Here is a 25,062-nt window from a genome sequence, read left to right on the forward strand (position 1 = left end):
TACCTATTCAAATCTTTTGTCCATTTTTTTTTTTTGGGGGGGGTTTGTCTTACTGAATTGAAGAGCTTTTTGTAGATGCTGGTACAAGTCCTTATATTTATATTTTGCAAATATTTTCTCCCAGTCTGTGGCTCCTCCTGTGCTAACAATAATATTGTTACTATTGCACTATTGTTATTACTACAATTATTAAAAGATATGGATCCAACTCTGTAAGGGGTAGGACCACTATGCTTTCAAGCATCTTCTAGTTCTAGAGCACAAAGATAACTGATTTAAGGAGGTAACTGCATAAACTTTTTCACTGGAGGTAGTAAGTCAAAATCTGGGAACAACAAAGGTCAGAATTTTTTTTTTTAATATATCTATTGATTTCAGAGAGAGGGAGAGAGATAGAAACATCAATGATGAGTCATCATTGATCCATTGCTTCCTGCATTCCAGACTAGGAATCGAGCCCACAACCCACACATGTGCCCTGACCAGAATGAAACCCTGATCTCCTGGATCCTAGGTCGATGCTCAACTGCTAAGCCAAGCCCAGCCGGGCAAGGTCAGAATTTTTTATTGAACAGCCCTGGTAGTCTGCATGGCTCAGTGGTTGAGCATTGACCTATGATCCACGAGATCCGAGGTTCGGTTCCCAGTCAGGGCACATGCGCCCGTGGTGGGCTCTGATCCCCCAGTAGGGGGCCTGCAGGAGGCAGCGGATCAATGACTCGCTCATCATTACTGTTTCTCTCTCTCTCCCTCTCGCTTCCTCTCTCTAAAATTAATAAAAGCATTTAAAATAAACAGTCCTGGCCAGTGTGGTTTAGTTGATTAGAGCGCCCTCCCCTACACCAAGGGTTCGATTCCCTGTCAGGACATATACCCAGGTTGCAGGTTTCCATTCCTGGTCGGGCGCGTGTGGGAGGCAATCGATGGATCTCTCTTTCTCGCTCTCCCTGTCCCTTCTTCTCTCTCTCCCTACCTCTCTCTAAGATCAACTTTTTAAAAAGAGTTCTTTACTGAAAACATCCCGTGACCCACCTCGGCCCAGAACCTCACAAGCGCATGCGCGCGCAGAGACCACCTGCTCCCGACCGCGCCCGCTGCGTGCGCAGCCCCAAGACGGCCCAACCGCCGCTAACGGTCGGCCCACCCCGCTGTGCGCGCACGTTCCCAGAGAGAATCGGGGCCACGGGAGCGCGCGGCAGAGGTCCTCGAGGACAGGGGCGGGGCCTGCGCGTGAGCGGAGGGCGCAGACAAGAAGGCGGGAAAAGACAAGATGGAGCGACAGGGAGTATGCGGCGCTTGTTTTCTTCGCTCGGGCGGCGGGCGGACGGGCAGGGAACGCCAGCGATCTCGGGCTTGCGCGGCGGAGCCTCGCCTGGCGACTTGTCTCCTGCCATCGGGGTCACCCTCGCCTGACCGGGCCCCGAGTTCCTGACTGACTGATTTCCTGACTGATAGACGGATAGTGTGCCTCATGCACTGACAGCGGGGCCTGACTTCCACTCAGGACGCTTGGCAGAATCCATTTAGAGAGTGGCTCAAACACCCATGGTCTGCACCCGTTTCTTTCCTTCTTCTCCCTCCTCCAAGGACTCGACTGCAAGCAAATACCGATTAGAAGTTCAGGCACCCCGGAACTCCCTGCCCTCACCCGGGCCCCTGCAGGTTTCCCGGCCTCTGCCCTCCAGACAGTGTTCCCCCACCTCACTCCCCCGACCTCATGATGCCCCGCCGTAGCTCAGGAGGTCTCTTCTGCAGGTCCCCACTATGTCACAAGAAGGTGCCCAGGGCCAAAGGGGCGGGAGGAGGGTGTCTGACCACTTGTCGCCCTCCCTCCTTCCACCTCTCAAGCGCTGACTGTGCTCACAGGTGGACATGCCCCACGCAGAGTGCAAGGACCAGGAGCCACAGCCGTTGGGGGAGAGCAAGGAGCAGCAGCAGCAGGGCGAGGAGAGCCATGAAAAAGAAGCTGGTTGGGGGCCAGCTAGGTGAGGAAGTCCCTGGCCCAACGGGTCCAAACAGTCCCCTGAGGCCTTCGCCCATTTCTTCCCCAAGACCCCAGTGGCTGCTCTTGGCCCATTTGTTCCATGTACTGGTTGAGCATCTCTCATGTGCCTGGCAGTGTGCTAAGTGCTGGGGACACGGCAGTCAGCTGACACTCTCTAGAGGAGACAGATTGTAAACTCAGGAGTATATAGTAGTTAGTGGATGATAAGTGCTATGGGGGAAACAGAGAGAGAGAGAGTGACAGGTAGCCTGTTTAGATCAGAAGAGGATCAGGGAAGGTTTCGTGGAGGAGGTGACAAGTGAACTGTGGGGATAGGGAGAACTATGCTTCAGCAGAGAAACATTAGTTGCAAAGGCAAGGAAGGAAGACTGTGCTGGAAGAGGCAGTATAAGAGAGAGATATACAGTCAGACAGGTAATGGGACTTTGGATGTTAATTATCCATGAAAAGGTTTGGAATAGAGGACTGAGGAGAAGTGACTATAGCAGGGTGGGGAATATTGTTAATAAAGTTGTGTTGGAACACAGCCATGTTTTTCTGAGGATGCTTCTGAGAGTTGAGTCCTTGCAACTGGGACTATAGGAGCATTATGCTGAAAAGATTTACTACCTGGACCTTTATAGAAGTTTGCAGTCTTCTGTACTAAAGTATTAAAGGGCTCCCTCTGGCTGCCATGTAGAGAATAGATTGTGAGGCAGGAGTGGAAGGAAGCTGTGAGACCAGTGAGGAGGCATTGGGAATAATCTAGGTGCAAAATGACTCTGACTTGGCCCATGGTGGATCTATGGAGGCGATAAAAAGTGGTCATATTCTGGATATATTTAAGAAGCTAGAACTGAAAGGGAATGCTAATGGATTAGATGTTGGAGTAAAAGAAAGAGCAATGTTAGGGATGACAAAAAAAAAAAGTTTTGTCTTGCACATTTATTTATTTTTATTTTTTTGTTAATCCTCACCAGAGGATTTTTTCCCACTGCTTTTTAGAAAGTGGAAGGGAGGGATGGAGGAGGAGGGAGGGAGGAGAGAGAGAGAGAGAGAAACATCAATTAGAGAGAGAGACATCCATTGGTTGCCTCCTACACACGCCCCAGAAGGGGCTGGTGATTGAACCTACAACTGAGGTATGTGCCCTTGACCGGGAATTGAACTGGAGATCCTTCAGTGCACGGGCCAGCGCTCTAACCACTGAGCAGCACCAGCCAGGGAATCTTGCACATTTATTAATTCATCAAATATTTATTGAGGGTTGCTTTGGCCAGACCAGAGTGGGAATACAGCAGAGAACAAATCAGAATCCCAGCTCTCTTAGAGCTGACTTTCTTTCACTTAGTAATATATATGTGCTTAACATTCCTCTATGTCTTTTCATTTCAAAAAATATTTTTTTATTGATTTGAGAGTGAGAGAGAGGAAGGGAGAGAGAGAGAATAAAACCCCAAAAACACATCAATTTGTTGTTTCACTTAGTTATGCATTCATTGGTTGCTTCTTGTATGTGCCCTGGACCGAGGATTAGGCCTGCAACCTTGGCATATTGGGACAATGTTCTAACCAACTGATCTACCAGGCCAGGGCTCATTTATTTTTTTCTCTTTTATATGTTTTTATTGATTTTTCTAGAGAGAGAGAAACATCAACTGGTTTCCTCCTGCATGCACCCCTATCGGGGATTTTTCTGGCAATATGGCATGTGCCCTGACCAGTAATTGAACAAATAACTCTTTGGTGCACGAGACAACGCTCAACCAACTGAGCCACACAAGCCGGGGCAGGACTCATTTCTTTTTTTAAAAAAATTTTTTTAAATATATTTTTATTGATTTTAGAGAGAGGAAGGGAGAGGGAGAGAAAAAGAAATATTAATGTGAGACTGGAACTTCAATTGGCTGCCTCCTGCACACCTGCTACTGGCCAGAGCAGGGCTCGTTTCCTGATAGCTCATTTCTTTTTAGCACTGAATAGTATTCCATTGTGTAGATGTACCACAGTTTATTTATGCATTCACCTATTGAAGGATATCTTGGTTGCTTCCAAGTTTTGGCAGTTATGAATAAAGCTGCTATAAACATTCCTGTGGACCTAAGTTTTCAACTCCTTTGGGTAAATACCAAGAAGCACAATTGCTTGATCATATGGTAAGAGTATATTTGTTTTGTAAAAAACTGCCAAACTGTCTTCCAAAGTGGCTGTACCATTTTATATTCCTATCATCAATGAATGAGAGTCCCTATTGCTCCACATCCTTGCACTTAGTGTTGTCAGTGTTTTGGATTTTCACCATTCTAATAGATATGTAGTGGTATCTCACTGTTGTGTTGACTTCAATTTCCTGATGAGGTATATGAAGCTGAACATCTTTTCATATGCTTTTTTTGCCATCTATATATTGGTGGAGTGTCTGTATCTTTTGCCCATTTTTTATTTTATTTTATTATTTTATTTTATTTTATTTTGATTGATTGATTTGAGAGAGAGAGGAAGGAGGAGAGAGAGGAAAACCTCACTTTATCATTCCACTTATTTATGCATTCATTGGTTGATTCTTGTATGTTCCCTGACTGGAGGTTGAACCTACAACCTTGGCATATTGGGAGGGATGCTCTAACCAACTGAGCTACCCAGCCAGGGCTTTTGCCCATTTTTAATGGTGATGTTTTCTTACTGTTGAATTTTAATAGTTTTTTGTATATTTTAGATACCAGTTTTTAATCAGATATATGTTTTACAAAGATTTGCTCACATTCTGTGTTATATATTTTCATTCTCTTAACAGTGTCTTTTACAGAGGAGAAATGATTAATTTTAATGAAGTACAGTTAATCAGTTTTTTAAAAATATGTCTTTATTGATTTCAGAGAGAGGAAGGGAGAGGGACAGAGAGAGATAGAAACATCAATGATGAGAGAGTCATTGATTGGCTGCTGCCTTCATGCCCCCTACTGGGGATCGAGCCTGCAACCCGGGCATGTTCCCTGACCGGAATCAAACCATGATCTCCTGGATCATAGGTTGATGCTCAACCACTGAGCCATGCTGGCTGGGCTAATCAATTTTTTTAAATCTAAGAAATCATCATCAGGCCCAGGGTCACCTAGATCTTCTGTTATCTTCTAGGAGTCGTACAGTTTTATTTTTACATTTAGATCTATGATCCATTTTTAAAAAATTTAATCCTCACCTGAGGATATTTTTTTTAATTGATTTTTAAAGAGGAAAGGAGAGGGAAACATTGATCGGTTGCCTCCTATATGCACCCTGACCGAGGATCAAACCTGCAACCTTTTGGTGTACTGGACATATTCCAGGCACCTGAGCCACCTAGCCAAGACTATGATCCATTTTGAGTTAACTTTTGTGAAAGGTATAAGTTCTATGTCTAAATTCAGTTTTTTGCATGTGGCTGGCTGTCCAGTTTTCCAGCACCATTTATTGAAGACTTTCCTTTATGCATTGAATTTTCTTTGCCAAAATAAGTTTACTATATATGTGTGAGTCTATTTCTGGTCTCTCTATTCTGTTCCATTGATCTCTAGCCTATTCTTTCACCAGTACCACACTATCTGGATCGTTGTAGCTTTATAGTAAATCTTGAAGTTGAGTAGCGTCAGTCTTCTGACTTTTCTCTTCAATATTTTGTTGGCTATTCTGAGTCAACAAAGCTGACTTTCTAAAAGAGATAGCCCTGGCCAGTGTGTCTCAGTTGGTTAGAGCATCATCCCATACACCAAAAGGTTGTAGGTTTGATTCCTGGTTAGGGCATATGCCTAGGTTGCAGGTTTGATCCCCATTTGTGGTGCATATGGGAGGCAACAGATCCATGTTTCTCTCACTCTCTTCCCTTCACTCTAAAATCAATAAGCATGTCCTCAGGTGAGGTATAAAAAATAATAATAATAAAAATAAAAGAGAGATAGACAATAAAAAAAAGAATGTCATTCAACTGGTAGCAAGTGCTGTGAAGAAACAAAGCAGAGCCCTGGTCAGTGTGGCTCAGTGGTTGGAGAGCCGCACATGCACCGAAGGGTCTGGGTTTGATTCCCAGTCAAGGGCATGTACATGGGTTGCAGATTCAATCCCTGGCCCCAGTCAGGGTGTATGCAGGAGGCAATTGATCTATGTGTCTCTCTCAAATCAATGTTTCTGTTTCTTCCCCTCCCTTCTTCCTTTCCACTCTCTCTAAAACTCAATGGAAAAAATATCCTCAGGTGAGGATTAACAACAAAAAAGAAACAAACAAATCAGAGTAAGGAGTGATTAAAGTGATAAGGAGTTTAGAGTAGTTGGAGATCTATACGGAGGTCACATGAGAAGGAGCCAGCCAGGAGGCTTCGGGGGCCCAGACATGCTGGCAGAGTATGAAGTCCCTGAGGTAGGAATAAGCTGGGTTTGCTCATAAAACAGTGAGGAGGTCAGCTTGGCAGGCATTGTGATTGACAACATGGATATCCAGGTTCCACCAGACTGATGCTCTTATACTCTCCTGGTGCTTCCATTTGACGAGAAGACATATTGAACAAGTACTGACTGACATGGAACAGATTGGGGTGCTGGGAAAACATTTCCCCTGTGGGCAGCCAGCCTTGAACCAGGGACAGTGCCATTGAAGAAGCAATGCTGAATGGCAAGATGGGGGAAACAGGGACAGTGCCATTGAAGAAGCAATGCTGAATGGCAAGATGAGGATGAGTGGGTTCTGAGTAGGCATGGAGGTGGAAGGAGGAACTGAGAAAAGAGCTAATGCAAAGCCTCTGCACATGGTAGCCAAAGGCAGCCAGTGTGGCTAAGTGGAGATGTGAGTGTAAGAGGAGGGCTGGAGGGCTCAGCAGGGGCAGCTCACAGGGCATTTTGTCGGCTATGGACTTTATACTCAGGATTCTTTTGGTAACAGTTTTATTGAGGTAGAATTCAGATACCCCATACAATTTACCTGCTTAAAATGTACAATTCGGTTGTTTGTAGTATATTCACAGAGCTGTGCATCCATTTATAATATTTTCATTGCCTTGGAAAGAAACTTTGTACTCCGTAACCATCACCCCCCCAGTCCCTGCATCCTCCCCAGCACCTGGCAACCACTACTCTATTTTCTGTCTCTGGATTTGCCTCTACTAGACATTTCATATCAATGAAATCATACAGTTATGTGATCCTTTGTGACTGGCTTCTTTCACTGAGCTCAATGTCTTCAGAGTTCAGACACATTGTAACGTGTCAGAATTTCATTCCTCTGTATGGCTGAATAATATTCCATATTGTGGATCTACATTTTATTTACTCATCAGTTGATGGATATTTGGGTTGTTTGTGCATTTTCTGAGTAATGCTACTATGAACATCCATGTACAAGTTTTGGTGTGGACATATGTTTTCATTTCTCTTGGGTAGATATCTAGGACGGGAATTGCTGGGCCAGAGAAGAGACATGCTTAGGTTCCTGTTATAAAAAAGATATTGGCTGCTTTGTGGATAATGGGTGGGAGGAGGCATGAGTGGGTGTGGGGAGATCAGGTTGGAGGCTCCTGTGTGGGTAGTGTCTAGCTGGGAAGATGGAGAGAAGCTCAAGAGGAGGGGTGGGGTGTTCCTTTAGTGAGGAAGAGGATGAGTCCAGGATGTTTTCAGGCTTGTGTGCTCACAAAATAGCGAAAAGGCTGGCATGTCAAGTGTTGTGATTGGCAGCAAGGATATTAGGATCCTAGTATGCTTTGGTATGCCAGAGCTAGTTCTATACATCTCTTCCCAACGTGGCATTTAGCTACTTCATATTGGTAGCTTGAAATTGGTGATAATGGGAGTCTTTGTACCGTGGAAATTGGAAATTGCCAAACACTACAAATTAGGGCTTTCTTCTCCCCTCTGCCCACCCAGAGAGCTAGTTGCTAAATACTTACCAGCATACCATTGGCTCCCCACTTTCTGGCTTGGGGTGGTTTCCAGTAGGTGGTGGTTTCGTTGGTAGAGGCGAAAGCATGAGTTCCATTTTGCCCTTGTTGAGATTGAGGTGGGCCAGGGACATGCACATGAATGTGTCCAGATACAGTTGAACTTTCTGAACCGGAACTCAGGAGGGCCAGGGGCTGGAGATAGCACTGTGGGACTCACTGTTTCAGTGGCAGCTGTGGGGTGAATGAGCTCATCACCTGGGGAGAAAATGAGAAGAAGACCAGGCTCAATAAAGGGCTCCTGAGGACTCAAGGCCTAAAGCCAGCTTTCCCCTACCTCCCAGATCCCTCGGTTGTAAAACAGGCTACAGAGTGGGGTGGTTTCCAGGTGTGTGTTGACACATAGAAACCAGAAAAAAGAAGGAAATGACTGAAGTCATTTGTTTTATTACATCTTCCTGCAAATAACATGTTTAGATCCAGTCTAAGTGGTGAAGAGACACAGATAATTGCAAATCATTGTGACACTTCAAGGAGTTCCACAAGAGCTTTGAACTGAAAATCAGATGGATTAGAACCAGTGCAAGAACCAGTTAATAGATCCAGCAGCAGACACTCAGCAACATGATTAAAATATGAACAGGTTTCAGGAGAGAAAAGCAGGTGGTGAGGAACAGACTCAGCAGCTTCCATTCAGACCTTACCCCTTCCTGACTATAGACTTCAGCAAATCCTGGTTTTGCCTAAGCACCAGAGATTTGTTGTATTCCTCCTTGAATGTTTGATTAGGTTACCTCTCCTCTTGGGACTGCCGCCTGTGGTGGTCATAAGTGGCTGGTGGATTTGCTTACTTGTATATCTGTTAAAGGCCATGGAGGGAGTGCCCCAGCAGCAGGCAGCTCTGGCTCACAAGCCCGCCAATCACAGATTTACCTGGAGCGAACAGATGGTCTCTTCTTTTAGACCGATTTCCTCTGCAGTTCCAGGCCCCCTGCCAGCCTGAGCCCTGCTTGGAACTTTGTACTAATCCTCTCAGTCGAATTAGGGACTCCTTAGAAGGACAGACGGTAATAGATGAGCGTAGCGATGTGTTCCCAGCCCCCACTCTGATCCCCCACCGCCAGACCCGTTGTGTTGGACCCACTTCCATTCCCTGGCCTTTGTCCAGGATTCAGCAACAGAAGCAGACCCGAAATGGGGGAAGCCAGTGGAGAGGACACCATGCATTTGTTTATTAAAGTTAATTGGTAAATGCAGGCCCAAGGAAGCCTCTGATTTATTAGCATTCTAATTAATATGCAGCTGCTGAGTATTAAGAAAAATGAAATGGAAAAGAGTAAATCCCCAAAGGAGAGGTTGAAAAAAATCAAGAGGCTCTCTGCAGACATCTGATGCAGGCTTTTGTCCCACAATGAAATTTGAATGAGCTGAGTTCAAGAGATTTTTTTACCATTTGCACAGTGCCACGAAGATGGACTTCTTCGAAGAAGACTGGAGCCTGAGAAAGGAGTGACTTTGAACCATTAGCAGCTCAATTTTTGTGAGCAATTACACAAAAAAGAAGCATGGGTTTTATTATTGATTTTAATGTCAGGATTCTTACACTGCTGAGTCAACAAGGCAACCGTGGGTACAAGGAGGAGTTCCAGCAGGAATATTACATCAGACTTTGCTCAAGCAGTAGTTCATTCGTTTAGGTATTCAACAATCCCCCCATCCCCAGCCTACACAGCACCCTGGTTAATAACCTGGTTATTTAACAGGAAAGGAGTGAAAGGGTAGATCAAAAGATATAGGCATGCCATTCAGCTTTGTCAAAAAAGCTGCATTTAACATTCTCCAAGTCTGTTCCCCAATCATTGATGGGGGAAGGGACTAGACAAAGGCAATTTATACGACTGCCCTGCCCGGTAAGGTCTGAGTGACATGGGAGGCTAATTGCCCATCAGTCACACCTGGAAAGGGGTAATTGGCCAGGATGGGCGTGGCCACTACAAACTCAAGGAATCTAAATATATAAACTTCTAACCCTGCAGAGATGGAGGGCACTTGCCGGGTTGCAGGCTTGATCCCCAGTAGGGAGTGTGCAGGAGACATCGGATCAATGACTCATCATTGTTGTTTCTATCTCTCTCTCCCTTCCTATTATTTCAGAGAGAAAGGGAGAGAGAGAGAGAGAGAGAGAAGAGGAAGCTTGAACTTCCTTTCCCTCTCTCTCTCCCTCTCTCTCTCTCTCTCTCTCTCTCTCTCTCTCTCTCTCTCACACACACACACACACACACACACACACAACACACCCAAGCCCTGGCCCTCTTAGGACTCCTGCTGCAGGGGCCTACTGTGTGCCCACATGGCGCATGGCCATGTTGGGGTCCACATATTAAATGGACATTAATATGGTATGAATGCTAAACAGCTAAACCACACCTGAACTGAAACTCTGGACACTTGGACATTGGCCCTCTTTCTGGTTCTGCTGAATTCCCAGCTGCCCCTTTTCCAGGACTGGCTTAAGGGGCAGGGGCTTTGGAACATGAGAAATGTAACTTTACACAAATAAAGCCTTCTTCCATGTTCCATCCTCCTGTGCAAGTCTCAGAAAATTCATTTTCTGAAGATACTGTAAGAGCTTTATTCCCACCCATGTCTGAGAAGTCTGGCCCTTTAATTTCTCTGGCATCACCTGCAGAGAACCGCTGTGAATAAACTGAGAGTGTTGTGATCAGTAAGTGAAGGTGCTGTGTGGGTGCACTAGCAGAAGCAGTGAGTTTTACCTCCTAAAGTTGGCCAAAAGTGAAAGTCATTTCAGGCAAAGGCTGATGGGTTTGGTGAAATTATGGGAAGTTTCAAATTGCTGGGAGTGGCGGTTGGAGAGAAGGCTGAAAAGAGAGAAGCCCAGGGTCCTGGAAGGCCTTGGGTGCTGTACTAGGGAATTTAGACTTGATCCTGTGGGTGGTGGTGTTCTCATAGGCTATGGGAGCAGGAGTGGGACATTAGATTGCAGTTCTAAGGTTGCTGGGGCCCAGGTAAGAAATGATAGGTACCAGGTTGCAAATGATTAGATGAAAAGATGATCAATTTGAGAGATGTTAAGGATGTGGAAATCACAGGATATGGAAGGGCTGAGAGAAGACAAGCTCCGGGCTCACTGTTAAGTTTCAGGCTTGGGAACCAGGTTGCTTTTGGTAAGGGGAGGAAATGATGATGATGTTGGTATGCAAATGTGGAGGAGTTTGAGGTGCCTCTGGTACAGCCAAATGGAGAGGCCTGGGAGGTAGTTGATACATCGTCTGTCGTTGGGAGCTCAGGAGTGAAGTGTGAGCTGTGGATGATAAGTTATGGAGACAGAACTGTGGATGGTAATGAAAGCCCCCACTAGACATTCCTTTATTCGATACCTTTATTAATCCTACCATGAGGAATAGGTATAGGGATATGAAGATGAAAGAGGCCTGCTTGAGCCCTCCTGAAGGCTAGAGGAAAGGCTGAGTTTTAGGCACTGACACTGTAGGTACTGTATGCACATAACTCAGCCAGGGAAGACTTTCTAGAAGATGCAGGACTCAGGGAAAGGAACTGCTGGGGAATACCAGGCTACAAGTGGGCGTTTGGGGAATGACAGGTTGTTTATTAGAGGAGGGGTGGGGTGTTGGAGGGCTGGCAGGAGAGGCCAGCAGGGAGGATATATGTGGGTGGGTCCTGGCTTCGGAGCAAGGGTGTTCACCAGTGTGTGAAGGGAACAGAGTTGAGGCCACCAAGTGTTGGGAATGGGGGAGGTAGCGGGTGTCAACAGCACCAGCTGCTGCTAAGAGTCAAGGGAGGTGTCTGCCAGGTGTCACTGGGGACCTTGGCAGTTGCTGCTTCATTTTAGAACTGATTGCAGTGGGCTGAGAAGCAAGTAGAAGGTGAGAAAATGTGGTCAGAAAGTGTCAGCATCTCTTTCTAGAACCTTGGTGATCATGGGGAGTAAAGAGGAAGATGACTGGCTGAGGAAGACCTGATGTTTGAGGGGAGGGTGTGTGTGTGTGTGGTGTTTTTAAAATGCTAGATGACATACCCTGGGGGGTAGAGAGGAGGAGCAGCCAAAGGAAGAAGTCAAATACACAAGGGAGTGAGATACAGGGGATGGGACTGGGAGCCAAGAATACCTTGCCCTCTCACCCAGCTGGGAGTTTGAAAAGAGGAAGGGCAGTGTGGACGGTGCAGGCGGTTATTGGCCTGCATGTTTCTGTTCAGGGGGAGGGGAGACAAGTGTGGGGTCTGGGATGGGAGAATGATAGTTTGGTATGGTTGATGGGAGGGATGACCAGAGCAAAGACAGAATACCCAGTGGCCCTGAAGACCCCCCTAAGGCTGGAAAGCAGGACTCTGTAGTGATCCTGTTTATTGGGTCATGATTTTCTCCAGTGTCACTCAGGCTGCCGAGTGTGAGAAAAGAAGCAGGGCTTGGTCGTAGAAACCCAGGGTGGGTTTTTGGTAGGTGGGTGTGACACAGAGTTGAAGAGAAGCGGGGCTCAGACTACCAGCCAGAGAATGAATTGATGGAGCCCCAGGTTTAGAGCAGAAGGGCAGTTAGGCCCAGCCAGGCATGGCTCAGCGGTTGAGCATCGACCTAGGATCCAGGTGGTCGGGGTTCGATTCCCAGTCAGGGCACATGCCCGGGTTGCGGGCTCAATCCCCAGTCAGGGGCGTGCAGGAGGCAGCTGACCAATAACCCTCCCATCATTGATGTTTCTATCTCTCTCTCCCTCTCCCTTCCTCTCTCTGAAATCAAAAAAGATATATTTAAAAAAAAAAAAAAGAAAAGAAAAAGAAGGGCAGTTAGTGCTTGAGGTCTTAGGGAAGCCAAAAGCTAGGTGTTTCTGAATCTGTGCCCCCAGCTTCATCGTCATTGTGCAAAGCATGGCTCTCCTTTCAGAAACACAGGTCTGAACTTGTATCCTTCTGCCTCACCTCCCCTTAACAAAGAAAATTGCATGCTTGGAGGTAGTAAATTCCTTAGTAAATAAGACAAGAAGGCCCTTTAGTTGGTCTCTTGTTTTCTAGCTGATGTAAATGTTTGCTGTAGAAATATCTGCATCAATTGAGGACACATTCCCATCTTAAAATGCATTGGACACAGCGACTTATCTTGGAGGCTGATGAACTTGCATGCTTTGTGGAAAGCCAGAGGAGGGAGGACTAGATCTGATGGAAGGTATCCTTCATTGATTCAGCAAACAGTGGAGGACTTACTCTATGCTGTATGCTATGAATGCAAAGATAAATGGAACCCAGCCCTCTGGGGAGATAGGGACATGAGTAGTGACAAACTCACATAGTGATAGGCACTGGAGTCCTGGACAGCTTCTCAAAGGAGGCAGTAGTCTGGCTAGGTCTCACGGGCTGAGTCAGAGAACAGGCACAAAAGCACAGAGGCAAGAAGCAATCTGGCAAGAAATACATGAGGACCAGGACACAGTCCTGGGCCTGAGAACTTTTATGCAGATGTGACTCTGTCCACCCAGGCTCTCTTTTACTGGGATTTCCTGTACTTCTGTCCTCAGCCAAAAGGAAGAGCTCAGGCTCTCAGAAAAAAGTCAAGAAAAATAGTTTTGTGAAGAAAGCATCAGAAAATCAAAATGTGTGTTCCTAAGTAAGCAGTGACTGGCTTCTAGTGATGGTCAATTTTATAGTTGTATGTGAACTGGTGTGTTCAGGAGCCCCTCTGTGGTGGCTGGCACCTCCAAGTCTCAGAATTGGGAAGACCTCAGAGAACAAGAGGGAAACTGAGGACCCAGGAGGAAGCAGGACATGGGTTGTGAGTTTGGACAGCTGGGTGCCACACCCAGCTCTACCACAGACTGGCTAGTAATCCTGAGAAAGTGACCAGGCTGAGCCTGTGTCCTGAACTATGAGGTAAAGGTGATGAACAGACAGATCCCAAAGCGTAGTCGTTAGGATGCAGTGACAAGGTGCCTGGCAGATAGAAAGTGCTGACAGGTAAAGCAGAGAAATAGCAAAATACATAATAAGTAAATAAATAAATAAACAAATAAATAAATAAAGCTTACCTTGAACATTTTATCGTTTTTTAAAAAAAGATTTTAAAATGATTTTTAGAGAGAGAGAAAGGGAGAGGGATAGAGAATGAGAAACATTGATATGAGAGTGAAACATGGATCTGCTGCCTCTTGGCTGCCTCCTGCACACCACATACCAGGGATTGAGCCTGCAAACCAGGAATGAGCCCTGACGGAATCAAACCAACAACCTTTCCATGTATAGCTGACGTCCAACCAACTGAGCCACACAGGCCAGGGCTTAAACATTTTATCTTAATTTTAAACACTAATAAGTCTGCTGGTTAGACTGCAACTTTTTTTTTTCATACACCTCATTAATAATGTATTACCTGCAATTTTGTTTTTTATTTTTATTTCTTTTTAAATGTCTTTCTTGATTTCAGAGAGAGGAAGGGAGAGGGAGAGAGATAGAAACATCAATGATGAGTCATTGATCAGCTGCCTCCTGCACGCCCCCAACTGGGGATCAAGCCCGCAACCCGGGCATGCGCCCTGATCAGGAATCGAACCCCAATCGCCTGGATCCTAGGTCAATGCTCAACTGCTGAGCCACGCCCGGTGGGACTGCAATTTTGTTTTTAAAGAAGAGTGAAAACTTATAAGCTATCACAAAGTGGTCCGTATGCAGTCCTTCTAGATTTTTATGATCTTTGCTCCAATCTATAGTTGTCTCCCCTATACCACCTGATTTAATGGGGGGTTTTTTGTTTTGTTTTTAAACATATATTGATTTCAGAGAGAGGAAGGGAGAGGGAGAGAGTTGAAATATCAGTGATGAGAGAGTCGTCATTGATTGGCTGTCTCCTGCACTCCCCCTACTGAGGATTGAGCCCGAAACCTGGGCATGTGCCCTAACCGGGAATCAAACCTCAATCTCCTGGATCCTAGGTAAATGCTCAACTGCTGAGCCACGCCTGGCCAGGCAACATAATTAATTCTTGTTGGGTTGCCTTATCTGGTGGTAGCAGAGTCATGCAGGTACACTAGACCCCAGGTGGACTGCAGGCTGCAGACATCCCCCAATAGGTTTAGAAAGGGATACAGCAGGTTGGTGACAGGAAGATCCATCTAAGAATGCATCTATACTATTTATAAATAGAATTATTGATGCTTATTTGAAAGTAAGTTGATGTTATGAAATTATTATGTGCTTCGGGGTAAGGCAGATTTTCTTATTCTGGAAATTTGGGAAGACTTAGTGTGTGCCTTTGGGTCTGTTTTCTTAGTTATAAAATGGGGATGCCATGCCTGCCTCAGGGCAGGTGTGTGCTTGAAATAACCAAGCATCACCCACAGAAGATATATAACACTGGTTCTCCTCCCACCATGGAGCTAATTCAGATCAGCCACTCTGGGGAGTTTGGTGCTGACCTCAGTTTCCTATATTTTCAGAAGTCAGGTTTCTAGCCCCTCTATGGCCACTTCCAGTGCTAATCGCCAGCTAGTGATGCTGGAAGGGAAGTCAGGACCCTACTTTTCCTCTCTGGACTCGAGCATTGAGATCCTGAAGAAAAGGGCCCAGGAGCTGATCGAAAACATCAACGAGAGCAGGCAGAAGGACCATGCACTCATGACCAACTTCAGGGACAGCCTCAAGACCAAGGTGAACATTTTCCCCCAACACACAGCAAAGCCCCAGTGCGTGGGGTGGGGAAAGTCCTTATGTAAAAGTGAAGGGCGGGGGAATGAACCACTGCTGAGTATCTGTTATGTTTCCAGCATGGTGCCAGGCAATTTGCATTTGGTACTTCATTTTACTCTTCCAATAGTGCTGCAATGAATGAACCCATTTTATAGATGGGAAAAGTAAGGTTTAGGAATAATTTTTCTGAATGAGAGAGCCAGAATGAGGGACTGAGTTCTGTCTGCACCTAGAGCCCAGCCCCCTTATTATACACCAAGACTAATGGCTATTGGAGTAGGGGGTTGAGGCATAGCCTACATTAACACAGCCATTTGTCCTCCAGCATTCAAATGGCTTGTGGTGGGAGAGAAGGGATCCCTCAACATGACCAAGGCTTATGTCTAACAAAACCTGTTGTTATGTTCAGGTCCAGTGTTAACAACTGTCCCTGATGCTTCTTCAGAATGCACATGGGATCCCATGAGTGGGACATCTCTTGATAACAGGCTGACTTTTCCCCACCTTTTTTTGCCCCATTCCCATCCCTACCAGTATACATAGTATAGAAAATTAAATATAACATAGCAGAAAAAATATAAAAACATTCCTATGATCCCACCACCCAGAGGCTACTTTGTTGCATATTTTCTTGTAGTCTCTGTTATGTACTTACTTTCTAACCTGATGGAACCTATACTGTATACATCATTTTGCAATCTTGCTTTAAAATATTTTAATATAGGCAATGTCAGTCCTCACTGGAGTTGTTTTTACCATTTTAAATGATAAACTGTAGAAATCAGTGAACCACTTAAAACACATGTCTTATGATGCTTCTGGTTTGATTTTTCCAAGAATACGTCTTATTCTTTAAAAGGTTTCAGAACTGACAGAGAAGCTAGAGGAGAGGATGTATCAGCTTTATAATCACCACAACAAGATCATTCAGGAAAAGCTCCAAGAGTTCACCCAGAAGATGGCAAAGATCAGCCATTTGGAAACAGAGCTCAAACAAGTGTGCCACACTGTGGAGACTGTGTACAAAGACCTGTGTGTCCAGCCAGAGGTATGACTAAACCCACATGGGGGGCACTGCCTGAGGAGAGTTGTAGGGGCTAAGATGAAAGTAAATATCAACAGAAATGGGTGCTCCTGCCATCTCATTTGTGGCTCCATGCTCTACTATAAACATGGTGTGTTGGATCTGAGGAGCCAGCCCACTGTTATTTCCCACTGCTGTGTGGCAAGCTCTGTGGTGACAGAAAGGACAAAGTCCCGTCCACCCACAGCCCTGAGCAGTGTCTAACCAGGTTTACTTATTACAGCAGAGCCAAAGATGCAGACATGGGCCAGATCACTGGGGGGGGGGGGGGCCCACAGGGAAATCCCCACTACATCTGAGCACCTCCCAGCCCCCACACATGTTCATTTTCCCTGTGACTAAAAGGACTATTCAGGTGGTTACAAGTAAATGTGGCCCAACACTGAGGATCAGACATGCAGACTCTTTTTTGTTTTTAATTTTTCATCGTATTATAGATATCCCCCATTGTCCCCCCATTGCCCTCCTCCCAGACTGTATTATTCTCTCTCTCCCCCTCATTCTGCCCCAACGTCCAGCATAAGGCACTTATCCCTCAGACAGGAGGGTCAGAGGGCACACAGGGAACTCGAGGGGAGGGTTACTTAGTCAGACACCAGGTCAGGTCTCACAGAGGTTGCTTCTGTGTCACTCTTTTTTCTCCCTGCTCCCCATCAAGAGAAGCTTCTGTTCCAAGGTAAGTGTGGTCCACTGGATTAAGAAACTTGGTACAGAGAGTCCCATCTTCTTTTTAAGGAGCACATTTGAGTGACTTCAAAAAATTTAAAAATCAGTGTCTCTCACCTCCCACCATAAAAATTGGCTCCATCTGCCACTTCCCTGAGTAAGCTCAGAGCACAGCAACCTCCTGGGAAGGGGTTCGGGACCATCCAGGCTCCCAGGTGAAGTGTATTCACTTGCTGGCCGTGAATGCCTGGATCCCTGTGATTGCCCTTCCGAGGATCAAAGCGTGAATGTCGTGAGTACCTGGACAAGATAAATACAAGGTCAGTTTGAAGTCTTAACAGCTCATAACTTCCCTTTAAAGTAAATCTTCATGTTTCCTCCCCAGGCTACTATTTTCGAAGAAGAACAAACCCATAAAGATGGCGAATGCTGACAGCTTCTGAGAGAGTTGCCTCTTACTGATAGCCACCAAGAGAAGGCTCAGAGGCCACCTTTCTGGCTACACTGAGAAAATTGTTTTTCACAGTTCTATAATACATCTTGGCAAAAAGAAAAAAAAAAAAAGAGAAAAAAACTTGTGCCAGACCCAAAGGCAGCGAGTCCAGCCACCACCATGGGCACAGATTTGGTGTCTCCAACATGTGGTAAATTTACTCCATCCCATCCCAGTTCATTAAACGTTTGATTTTCAACTCAGCCATGCTTCCTTTCCACAGAAGTAGAAAGCTCTGATGGGTTCTGGAAACACATCAGGCCCTTTCTCATCCACAGGAGGAATAGGAAAGCAAACATCACTTAATGAGCTACCCTGTCCTGAAACTGCCACCCATGCCCTTGAGTCTGGATAACACTTTACATGCCTTAGTGCTCTTATTTGCTCTTCTTCAGCTTCCAGGGGCAGAAGGCAGAGATTACTACCTCTCTTATATGTAACAAAATGATTTGTTACTTTCTAAAGTGCACACCTGACCCTTCCCTTCTCCTTCATAAAACCATCTGAAGATCCCCTTTTCTTACCCTCAGGGTCATTCCCACACCTGTAGGATCCCTCCACCCTTCCCTCTTGCATTTTCTGGAATGTCTCATCCAGAATAGTACACAGAAGCTATTTCACCATCTCTGCCTAGGGAGTTCCTACACCTTCAAGGACTCAACCCTACTTTTTTCCGCATCTGTTTTCCCATGAGGCAATGGGTTCTGGGCCCCATTTGTGTCATAACCAGTTGCCAGCTGCAAACACCACAGTGCAAATGGTTCTTTTTTTCTCAACATAATATGGAGTGTCCTGTGTGTACTCTCCTTTGCATCACCAGCTCACTGGGCATCATGCCCCACTTTGGGGCTGCCCAAGGAAGCCATTAACAGGCTTGGGAACACCTCTTCTCCAAGCATGATGAAGAAAAGGGCAGAAAGCACCTCATATCCTACCTAGGTCCCAGTGTGAGCCACCCAGATGAGGGATAGAGGGTGGGGACCTGCCTCGGGTCATGCTGCCAGTGGTGACAGCTGGGAGTAAGACTCAGGTCTGCTGTCCCTGCCCCTCTTCCCCAGACAGTGAGGCCACTATAACCATCCCCATTCCATGAAGGACTCAGCCCCCACCTTCATAGGTGTTCACGGCCTCCAGGTTCATGGCATGCCGGATCACATGATACTCGTCAGAAATCCCATTTCCCCCCAGCATGTCTCGGGCCTGGCGGGCAATGTCCAGGGCCTTCCCACAGTTGTTCCTCTTCAGCAAGGAGACCATTTCCGGGGTGGCCCTGTGAGCAGCACAGAAGTGTAACAACTGTTGATTACAAAGAATTGACCCTGCTCCAGGCACCCCTACACCCTACGCAAACCGGCCAGGGGGAGAATTCCCCATGTTACAGTGAAAGCAGCAGACACCAAGCTCCCAATGAAGGACAAGCAGGGTGGGCCCCTGCCCATCAAGGTCAAGAGAGAGAAAAGGGACCAGGACCCCAAGGGCCACCAGGCAGGAAGGACTCTTCTCCTCAGGGCCAGCAACCATGCCCAGGAGAAGCACAAGGTCCTTCTGTCGCAGCTGTCCCACTCTGCTTCCCCCTACAAGCAGCCCCTACTTGTCTTGATCCTTCAAGTGGCCAAGCTGCAGGCAGGCATGAAGGCCCAATGTGATCTCAGTGAGCATATCTGCCAGCTTCTTCTGAATCAGCTGGTTCCTGGCCAGTGGGACGCCAAACTGTATCCTAGGGAGGCAAGGTCCGGGTAAGTTAAAGAGGGGACCCCAAACCCCAGTCCCGTCCCAGGGCCCCACTGGCCCAGGAAGCCTTTCCAGGCTGCCTTAGCCCCTGCCTAGCTTGCCCTGGCCCTATCATTGACTCAGCACATCACTGCTCAGAAGGACTTCTCTGGCCATTTCACAGAGCAGGGAACTTAGGTCTGGTGGGCAGGGGCTAGGAAGTCATCAGTGGGGCAAAGGATGGAACCTGAGTCCCACCATGCAGCCAGAAGCTCTAAGGTCAGCCCCCACTCACCTGTCCAGGGTGTACTGCCGGGCTGTATGCAAACAGAACTCAGCAGCTCCAAGTGCACCCCAGGCAATGCCATACCGGGCATTGTTTAGGCAGCCAAAGGGACCCTGTAGGATTGAGAGGGGGCCTCAGCCCCATTGGGAAAGAGCTGAGAGGGTCTGTGCAGACTCAGCTCTGAAACAGGGGGACACCCTCCTCTCAGACACCCAGACACACAGTCCGTGTAAACAGGGGGGGACTCAGGGAGGCCATTTAAATCACACACAGCCCTGGCACCAAAGCTAATGCATGGCAGGCCTTGCTCAGTACCTACTCATCCCTGATTTGCACAGTTCTACCCAGCCCAGGATCTCGATTGGCTGCTCAGGACTAGGAGCTGACATAAGGAGACAGGAAGATGTGCATGCTCCAAAGGATTAAGCTGGTTTAAGCCCAATGTGTCCTGGGCAGAGCCAGTAAGAGCAAGATAGTCACCAGAAAAGGACAGTGCACAGGCACTGTGTCTGTGTGGTCCCCAGCTGGGTCCCCAGCACAGGGCCTGCCCAAGAAAGGTGAATCATCATGTGACTCAATACCAGTTCCCAAGGTGGCTTCTGCTCACCGCCAGCCCAGAGGCATTGGGCAGCACGTTCTCCTCTGGTACCTCCACACCGTCCATGACAATCATACCCGTGGCCGAGGCCCTCAGGGAGAACTTGCCCTCGATCTTGGGGGCCGAGAGGCCCCGCATCCCCTTCTCCAGCAGGAAGCCCCGAATGCAGTTATCTTCACACCGAGCCCATACTACAAACAGGTCAGCCACAGGCGAGTTGGTGATCCTGGGGATGGGACAGGCAGTGAGGGTCTGGCTGCCGCCCCATGCCCCTCTCCACCCACCTGAGGTACCCAGGCCCCTCACCAGGTCTTGGCCCCATTGAGGGTGTAGCTCCTGCTGGATGGGTTGTGGTGGGCTCTGGTCTCCATGCTGCCAGGGTCACTCCCATGGTTGGGTTCTGTGAGCCCAAAGCATCCCAGGAGCTCCCCTTTGGCTGTAGGCATGAGACAGGGTCATGAGGCTGCCTGTCTCTCATTTATACCCTCAACTGAAAAGTGTCACCCTCTCCACTGAGCCAGGCTAAGGCAGATCTGGCCCTGCCCTCACAGCACTTCCAGGTGGTAAAGGGACAAGTCCCTCCTCCCCCTGTCATAGTCACAATGCCATGATGGGGAGGGGACCCCCAGGAGTCAGGAAAAAGTCACCTAAACTATCTTGAAGGGCAGTGAAAGCTAAACAGGAAAAGGTGTGGGGAAGAGCAGTCCTGGCAGTAGGAAAAGGATGTGAAAAGGCCCGGTGGTACATTTATTTATTTAAAATATTTTTTTATTGATTTCAAAGAGAGGAAGGGAGTGAGAGAGATAGAAAATCAATGATGAACAATGGTGTGGAGACGGACTGGGGACGGGGGTGGGATGGGGTGGAATGGGTCATTAGGGATAAAAAGGGACATCTGTAGTATTTTAAAGAAAAAAAAGAATTCTCTCGCCCGGCCGGGCGTGGCTCAGTGATTGAATGTCGACCCAGGATCCAGGCGATCTGGGTTCGATTCCCAGTTAGGGCACATGCCCAGGTTGCGGGCTCGATCCCCAGTCGGGGGCATGCAGGAGGCAGCCGATCAATGACTCTCATCAATGATGTTTCTATCTATCCCTCTCCTTTCCTCTCTATGAAATCAATAAAGATATATTAAAAAAAAAAAAAAAAAAAAAGAAAAGAAAAAAGAAAATCAGTGATGAGAGAAAGTCATTGATCCACTGCCTCCTGCATGCCTCCTTTCTGGAGACCAAGCAGGAACCGAGCCTGCAACCCAGGCATGTGCCCTGACCGGGAATTGAACTGCAATCTCCTGGATCATAGGATGACGCTCAACTGCTGAGCCATTCCTGCTGGGCCCCAGTGGTACACTTAGAGTTCCAAGTAGCTGAGTCTGACTAGGGCAGAGCAGTCAAGAGTGACCACAGATGAGAGTGAAAGGTTACCAGGTTACCTCTTGGACTCAGTCAGGAAGTTAAGACTTCAAACTTTGGGCTGGGATGGGGGAAGACAGCAAATCAAGAGGGAGATAGAGAGATGATGGTGGTGAGAAAGGGCCAAAGAGAATCAAGAGAGACCTATGAGAAGACTGTCAGGATTAGATGTGGGGATGAAGCCCAGGCTCTGGCAGAGGGTTCTGGTGGCCATTGGTGCTATCCTTGAAGTGGGAACAGAAGGTAGGCTTCCACCAGGCTCCACGGGAAGCCACTCACCCAGCCGGGGCAGGTATTTCTGCCGCTGCTCCTCACTGCCATAAGCGTAGATGGGGTGCATGACAAGGGAGGACTGGACACTCATTGTTGACCTGTAGCCGCTGTCCACCCGCTCCAGTTCCCGGGCCAGGAGCCCATAAGCCACAGATGAGGCTCCAGCACAGCCATACCCTGGTTAAGGAGTGGGGAGGGGAGATAGGGCAATGGGGAAGAAAGCCTGCCCAGCTGGGAACAGTGACTCCTGAGGCCCAAGAGACAGAGATACATAGGGGCACCCAAGGAGGGAGCACCAAGCTGGCCCTAGCTTGAGGGTTTATTCATTTCATTCCTACAGTTGGACAGAGGGATAACAGCCTCACTTTACAGACTGGGAAATAGGCTCAGGGAAAGGAAGGGGCTTTCCAGCACACAGTTGGGGCTGCAGAGTGTGGAAAGAAACTGGTCCTTACCTTTGATAGTGGGACCCAGCACACCAAGCTCCCCCATCTCTGAGATGATCTCCCGGTGAAAAACTGCAAATGGACAGATGTCCAAGTTCAGTCTTAGCCCTAACCCACTGGAAACCGCACCCCAGGGACAGAGGTGCCCAGAGGCCTAGCTAGAGCAGGCAGAGTGTATGGTGGAGGGTGCCCACTAGCCTGCCTGGGCACCTTCGTTGCGATTGGCCAGCAGGATGCGAGGCATCAGGCGCTCCTGGCAGTAGGTGCGAAACGTGTCCCTGATGAGGATCTCATCAGCTGTCAGCTGCTCCTCCAGCACCAGCGGGTCCCTCCAGTCAAACTCAGGACGAAAGGCTGGGATAGGGAGCAGGGGCTCAACTCAGCCCAGCCCACACCTCCCTCAGCCCGCCGCGCCCTCCTTTCCCTGAATCCTCCACCCCTATCTGGCTCGAGGTTGGATGTGGCTGCAAACAGGACTGGCAAGGGGCCCTTTCTCCGGGAAACTCACTGCTGACTCAGCGCCTCCGGCCCTAGCCCCGGCCCTGTCTCCCTGCCCCGGCAGCCCTCCGACTCTGGGACGGAGCCCACCCAGAGCAGACAGACATTAGGACAAGGGCCTCGGAAGCACGCGCGACGAGGGGTCCTTACATTTGGCCGGTCGTTTCTGTGTCTTCCCGCCCTTCTCTGCAAACACAGGACGAGAAAATCACCCCGGAGAAGTCCCCAAGTCTCCAGTTCCACCCTCCCCACCCCACCCCCTCTCCAGCACTGACCGGTCAACGCCGCCGCCGAGCCCCACGCGCGCTGGAAGCACAGGAGGGGTCGGCGGCTCAGCAGCCGCGCGGAGACGCCTCTCAGGGCCATGTGGGCAGCGGGCGGGCGAGTGCAGCAACCACCACCGACCTGGAGAAGCGGGGATGTCAGAGCGGAGCGGCTTCCACCCGCAGGCCGGGCCCCTAGCGCCCCCACAAACCAGTCTCAACTAGGCGCCTCCCGGCTCGGCTCACAGGCCAAGGAGCAACTGACGCAAGCTTTTGACCTCTCGCAGGGGGGTGGGAGGGGCGGAGGCCGAATGGGGCTTCTCATTGGTTCACCCTGAGACCCAGCTCCTTACCGGTCTGCATTTTAAAAGGGCAATGGCTGGCTTACCGGAGGAAGCCGAAGGACACAGCCGGAGGAACGTTAGTCCCTTTAAGGAGCAAAGCAGGAAAAGCAGGGGGAGGAGAGAAAGAGGGAGAGAATGTGGGCGAGAGAGAGGGAAGGGGATGAGGGGCAGAAGGAGGGAGAGGGGACACACACACACACACACACACACACACACACACACACACACACACACACACACACACACACACACACACACACACACACACACACACACACACACACACACACACGAATCCACCAACCCGATTGGCCAGCTGTATGTCTATTCTGATTGGCCATAGGAGGGGGCTCGGCCCACTCTTGGTTGGTCAGTTACAGGAGGCGTGTGCGAAGGGATTCAGGAGTTAAACGAGGAAACTGAGACAGGAGAAGAATAAGTCCAGACCTCGAGTTCTCCTCTAATGGGGTGCAGTGTGTGTGAGGAAGAGGTGGGCCCTGATGGGCCATCTTAGACCAACCTGTCTGCTACTCTGTCCCTGGAAGCACGTGCTGCTGCACGTGACTATGTGACTCAGTGTTATTCCTTGTGCTATATGATTCTGTGCATCTATGTGTGTCAATGTGCCTAAGTGACTGTGTATATGTATGTGGGTGGGACTGACTATGCCTGTCACATTTGGGACTGTTGACTGTGGGTGGTTGTGTTACTGTCTGTGACTGTCCTATCTGTGTGGTTGAATATCTTTGTAGTTTCTTGTCTATGTAATTGTAAGCCTGTATTTGTGTGATTGTCTGTAACACAGACTGACTGTGTTTTGGTGGTTTTCTCTCTAGGTGTGGCTGTTATCTTTGTGATACTATGACTAAATATTGTTTATATCTTTGATTTTGTGTATCTATATATGTCAGTGTGCTTTGGCTTATGTGCAGTTGTGTGTGATTATGTGCCTGACTGTGACATATGCCTGAGTGAGTGGCTTACTTACCTAGGTCGATTTTAAGAGCATTTATGTAGTTTGCATTTGTCTGGGTGTATAATGCTTGACCATATCTGTATATGAAAAACACATCTACCATGACCCTCCCATTCCCATTTGGGGAAAGTAAGGCCCAGATTGCAAAATAGATTTGCTCAAGGCCACAGTGGGCCACATGCAGAGCAGGGACCAGGACTGGGATCCAGGCCTCCCAATTCCCAGGACAGGCCCTTGTCCACCCAGGAACACTTCTTCCCACATACATACTCTGGGTAGCGTAGTGTGTGTAGCATGCTCTACCTCACACACTGTGGCTGAGTGTGATGAGAGTAACTGTGGGATTGTGTCTGAATGTGATCACTGTCCTGCAAGTCCCCAGGTGCTGTGGTCTGGGTGTCCCTGGATTCTCCCACTTTCTG

The 25,062-nt window shown here is 48.0% G+C and overlaps 2 protein-coding genes across 2 annotated transcripts; one reads left to right on the forward strand and one right to left on the reverse strand.

Moving 5' to 3' along the window:
• Window positions 1-984: 984 nt before the first annotated feature.
• SYCE2 (synaptonemal complex central element protein 2) lies at window positions 985-18,036 on the forward strand. Its single transcript, XM_081136873.1, has 5 exons — window positions 985-1,285; window positions 1,867-1,985; window positions 15,342-15,552; window positions 16,451-16,639; window positions 17,727-18,036. The coding sequence occupies exons 1-5, from the start codon at window positions 1,271-1,273 to the stop codon at window positions 17,772-17,774; spliced, it is 582 nt and encodes a 193-aa protein (XP_080992999.1). The 5' UTR covers window positions 985-1,270; the 3' UTR covers window positions 17,775-18,036.
• Window positions 16,633-23,974, reverse strand: GCDH (glutaryl-CoA dehydrogenase). Its single transcript, XM_081136871.1, has 12 exons — window positions 23,709-23,974; window positions 23,333-23,462; window positions 23,208-23,243; window positions 22,770-22,913; window positions 22,569-22,631; window positions 22,120-22,290; window positions 20,735-20,864; window positions 20,438-20,654; window positions 19,840-19,943; window positions 19,426-19,551; window positions 18,944-19,104; window positions 16,633-17,641 (listed from the first exon to the last, which is right to left on the reverse strand). The coding sequence occupies exons 2-12, from the start codon at window positions 23,421-23,423 to the stop codon at window positions 17,568-17,570; spliced, it is 1,317 nt and encodes a 438-aa protein (XP_080992997.1). The 5' UTR covers window positions 23,424-23,462; window positions 23,709-23,974; the 3' UTR covers window positions 16,633-17,567.
• Between the last annotated feature and the right edge of the window lie 1,088 nt (window positions 23,975-25,062).

The sequence above is a fragment of the Miniopterus schreibersii genome, assembly GCF_964146895.1.
Source record: "Miniopterus schreibersii genome assembly, chromosome: 4".
Lineage (NCBI taxonomy): Eukaryota > Metazoa > Chordata > Mammalia > Chiroptera > Miniopteridae > Miniopterus > Miniopterus schreibersii.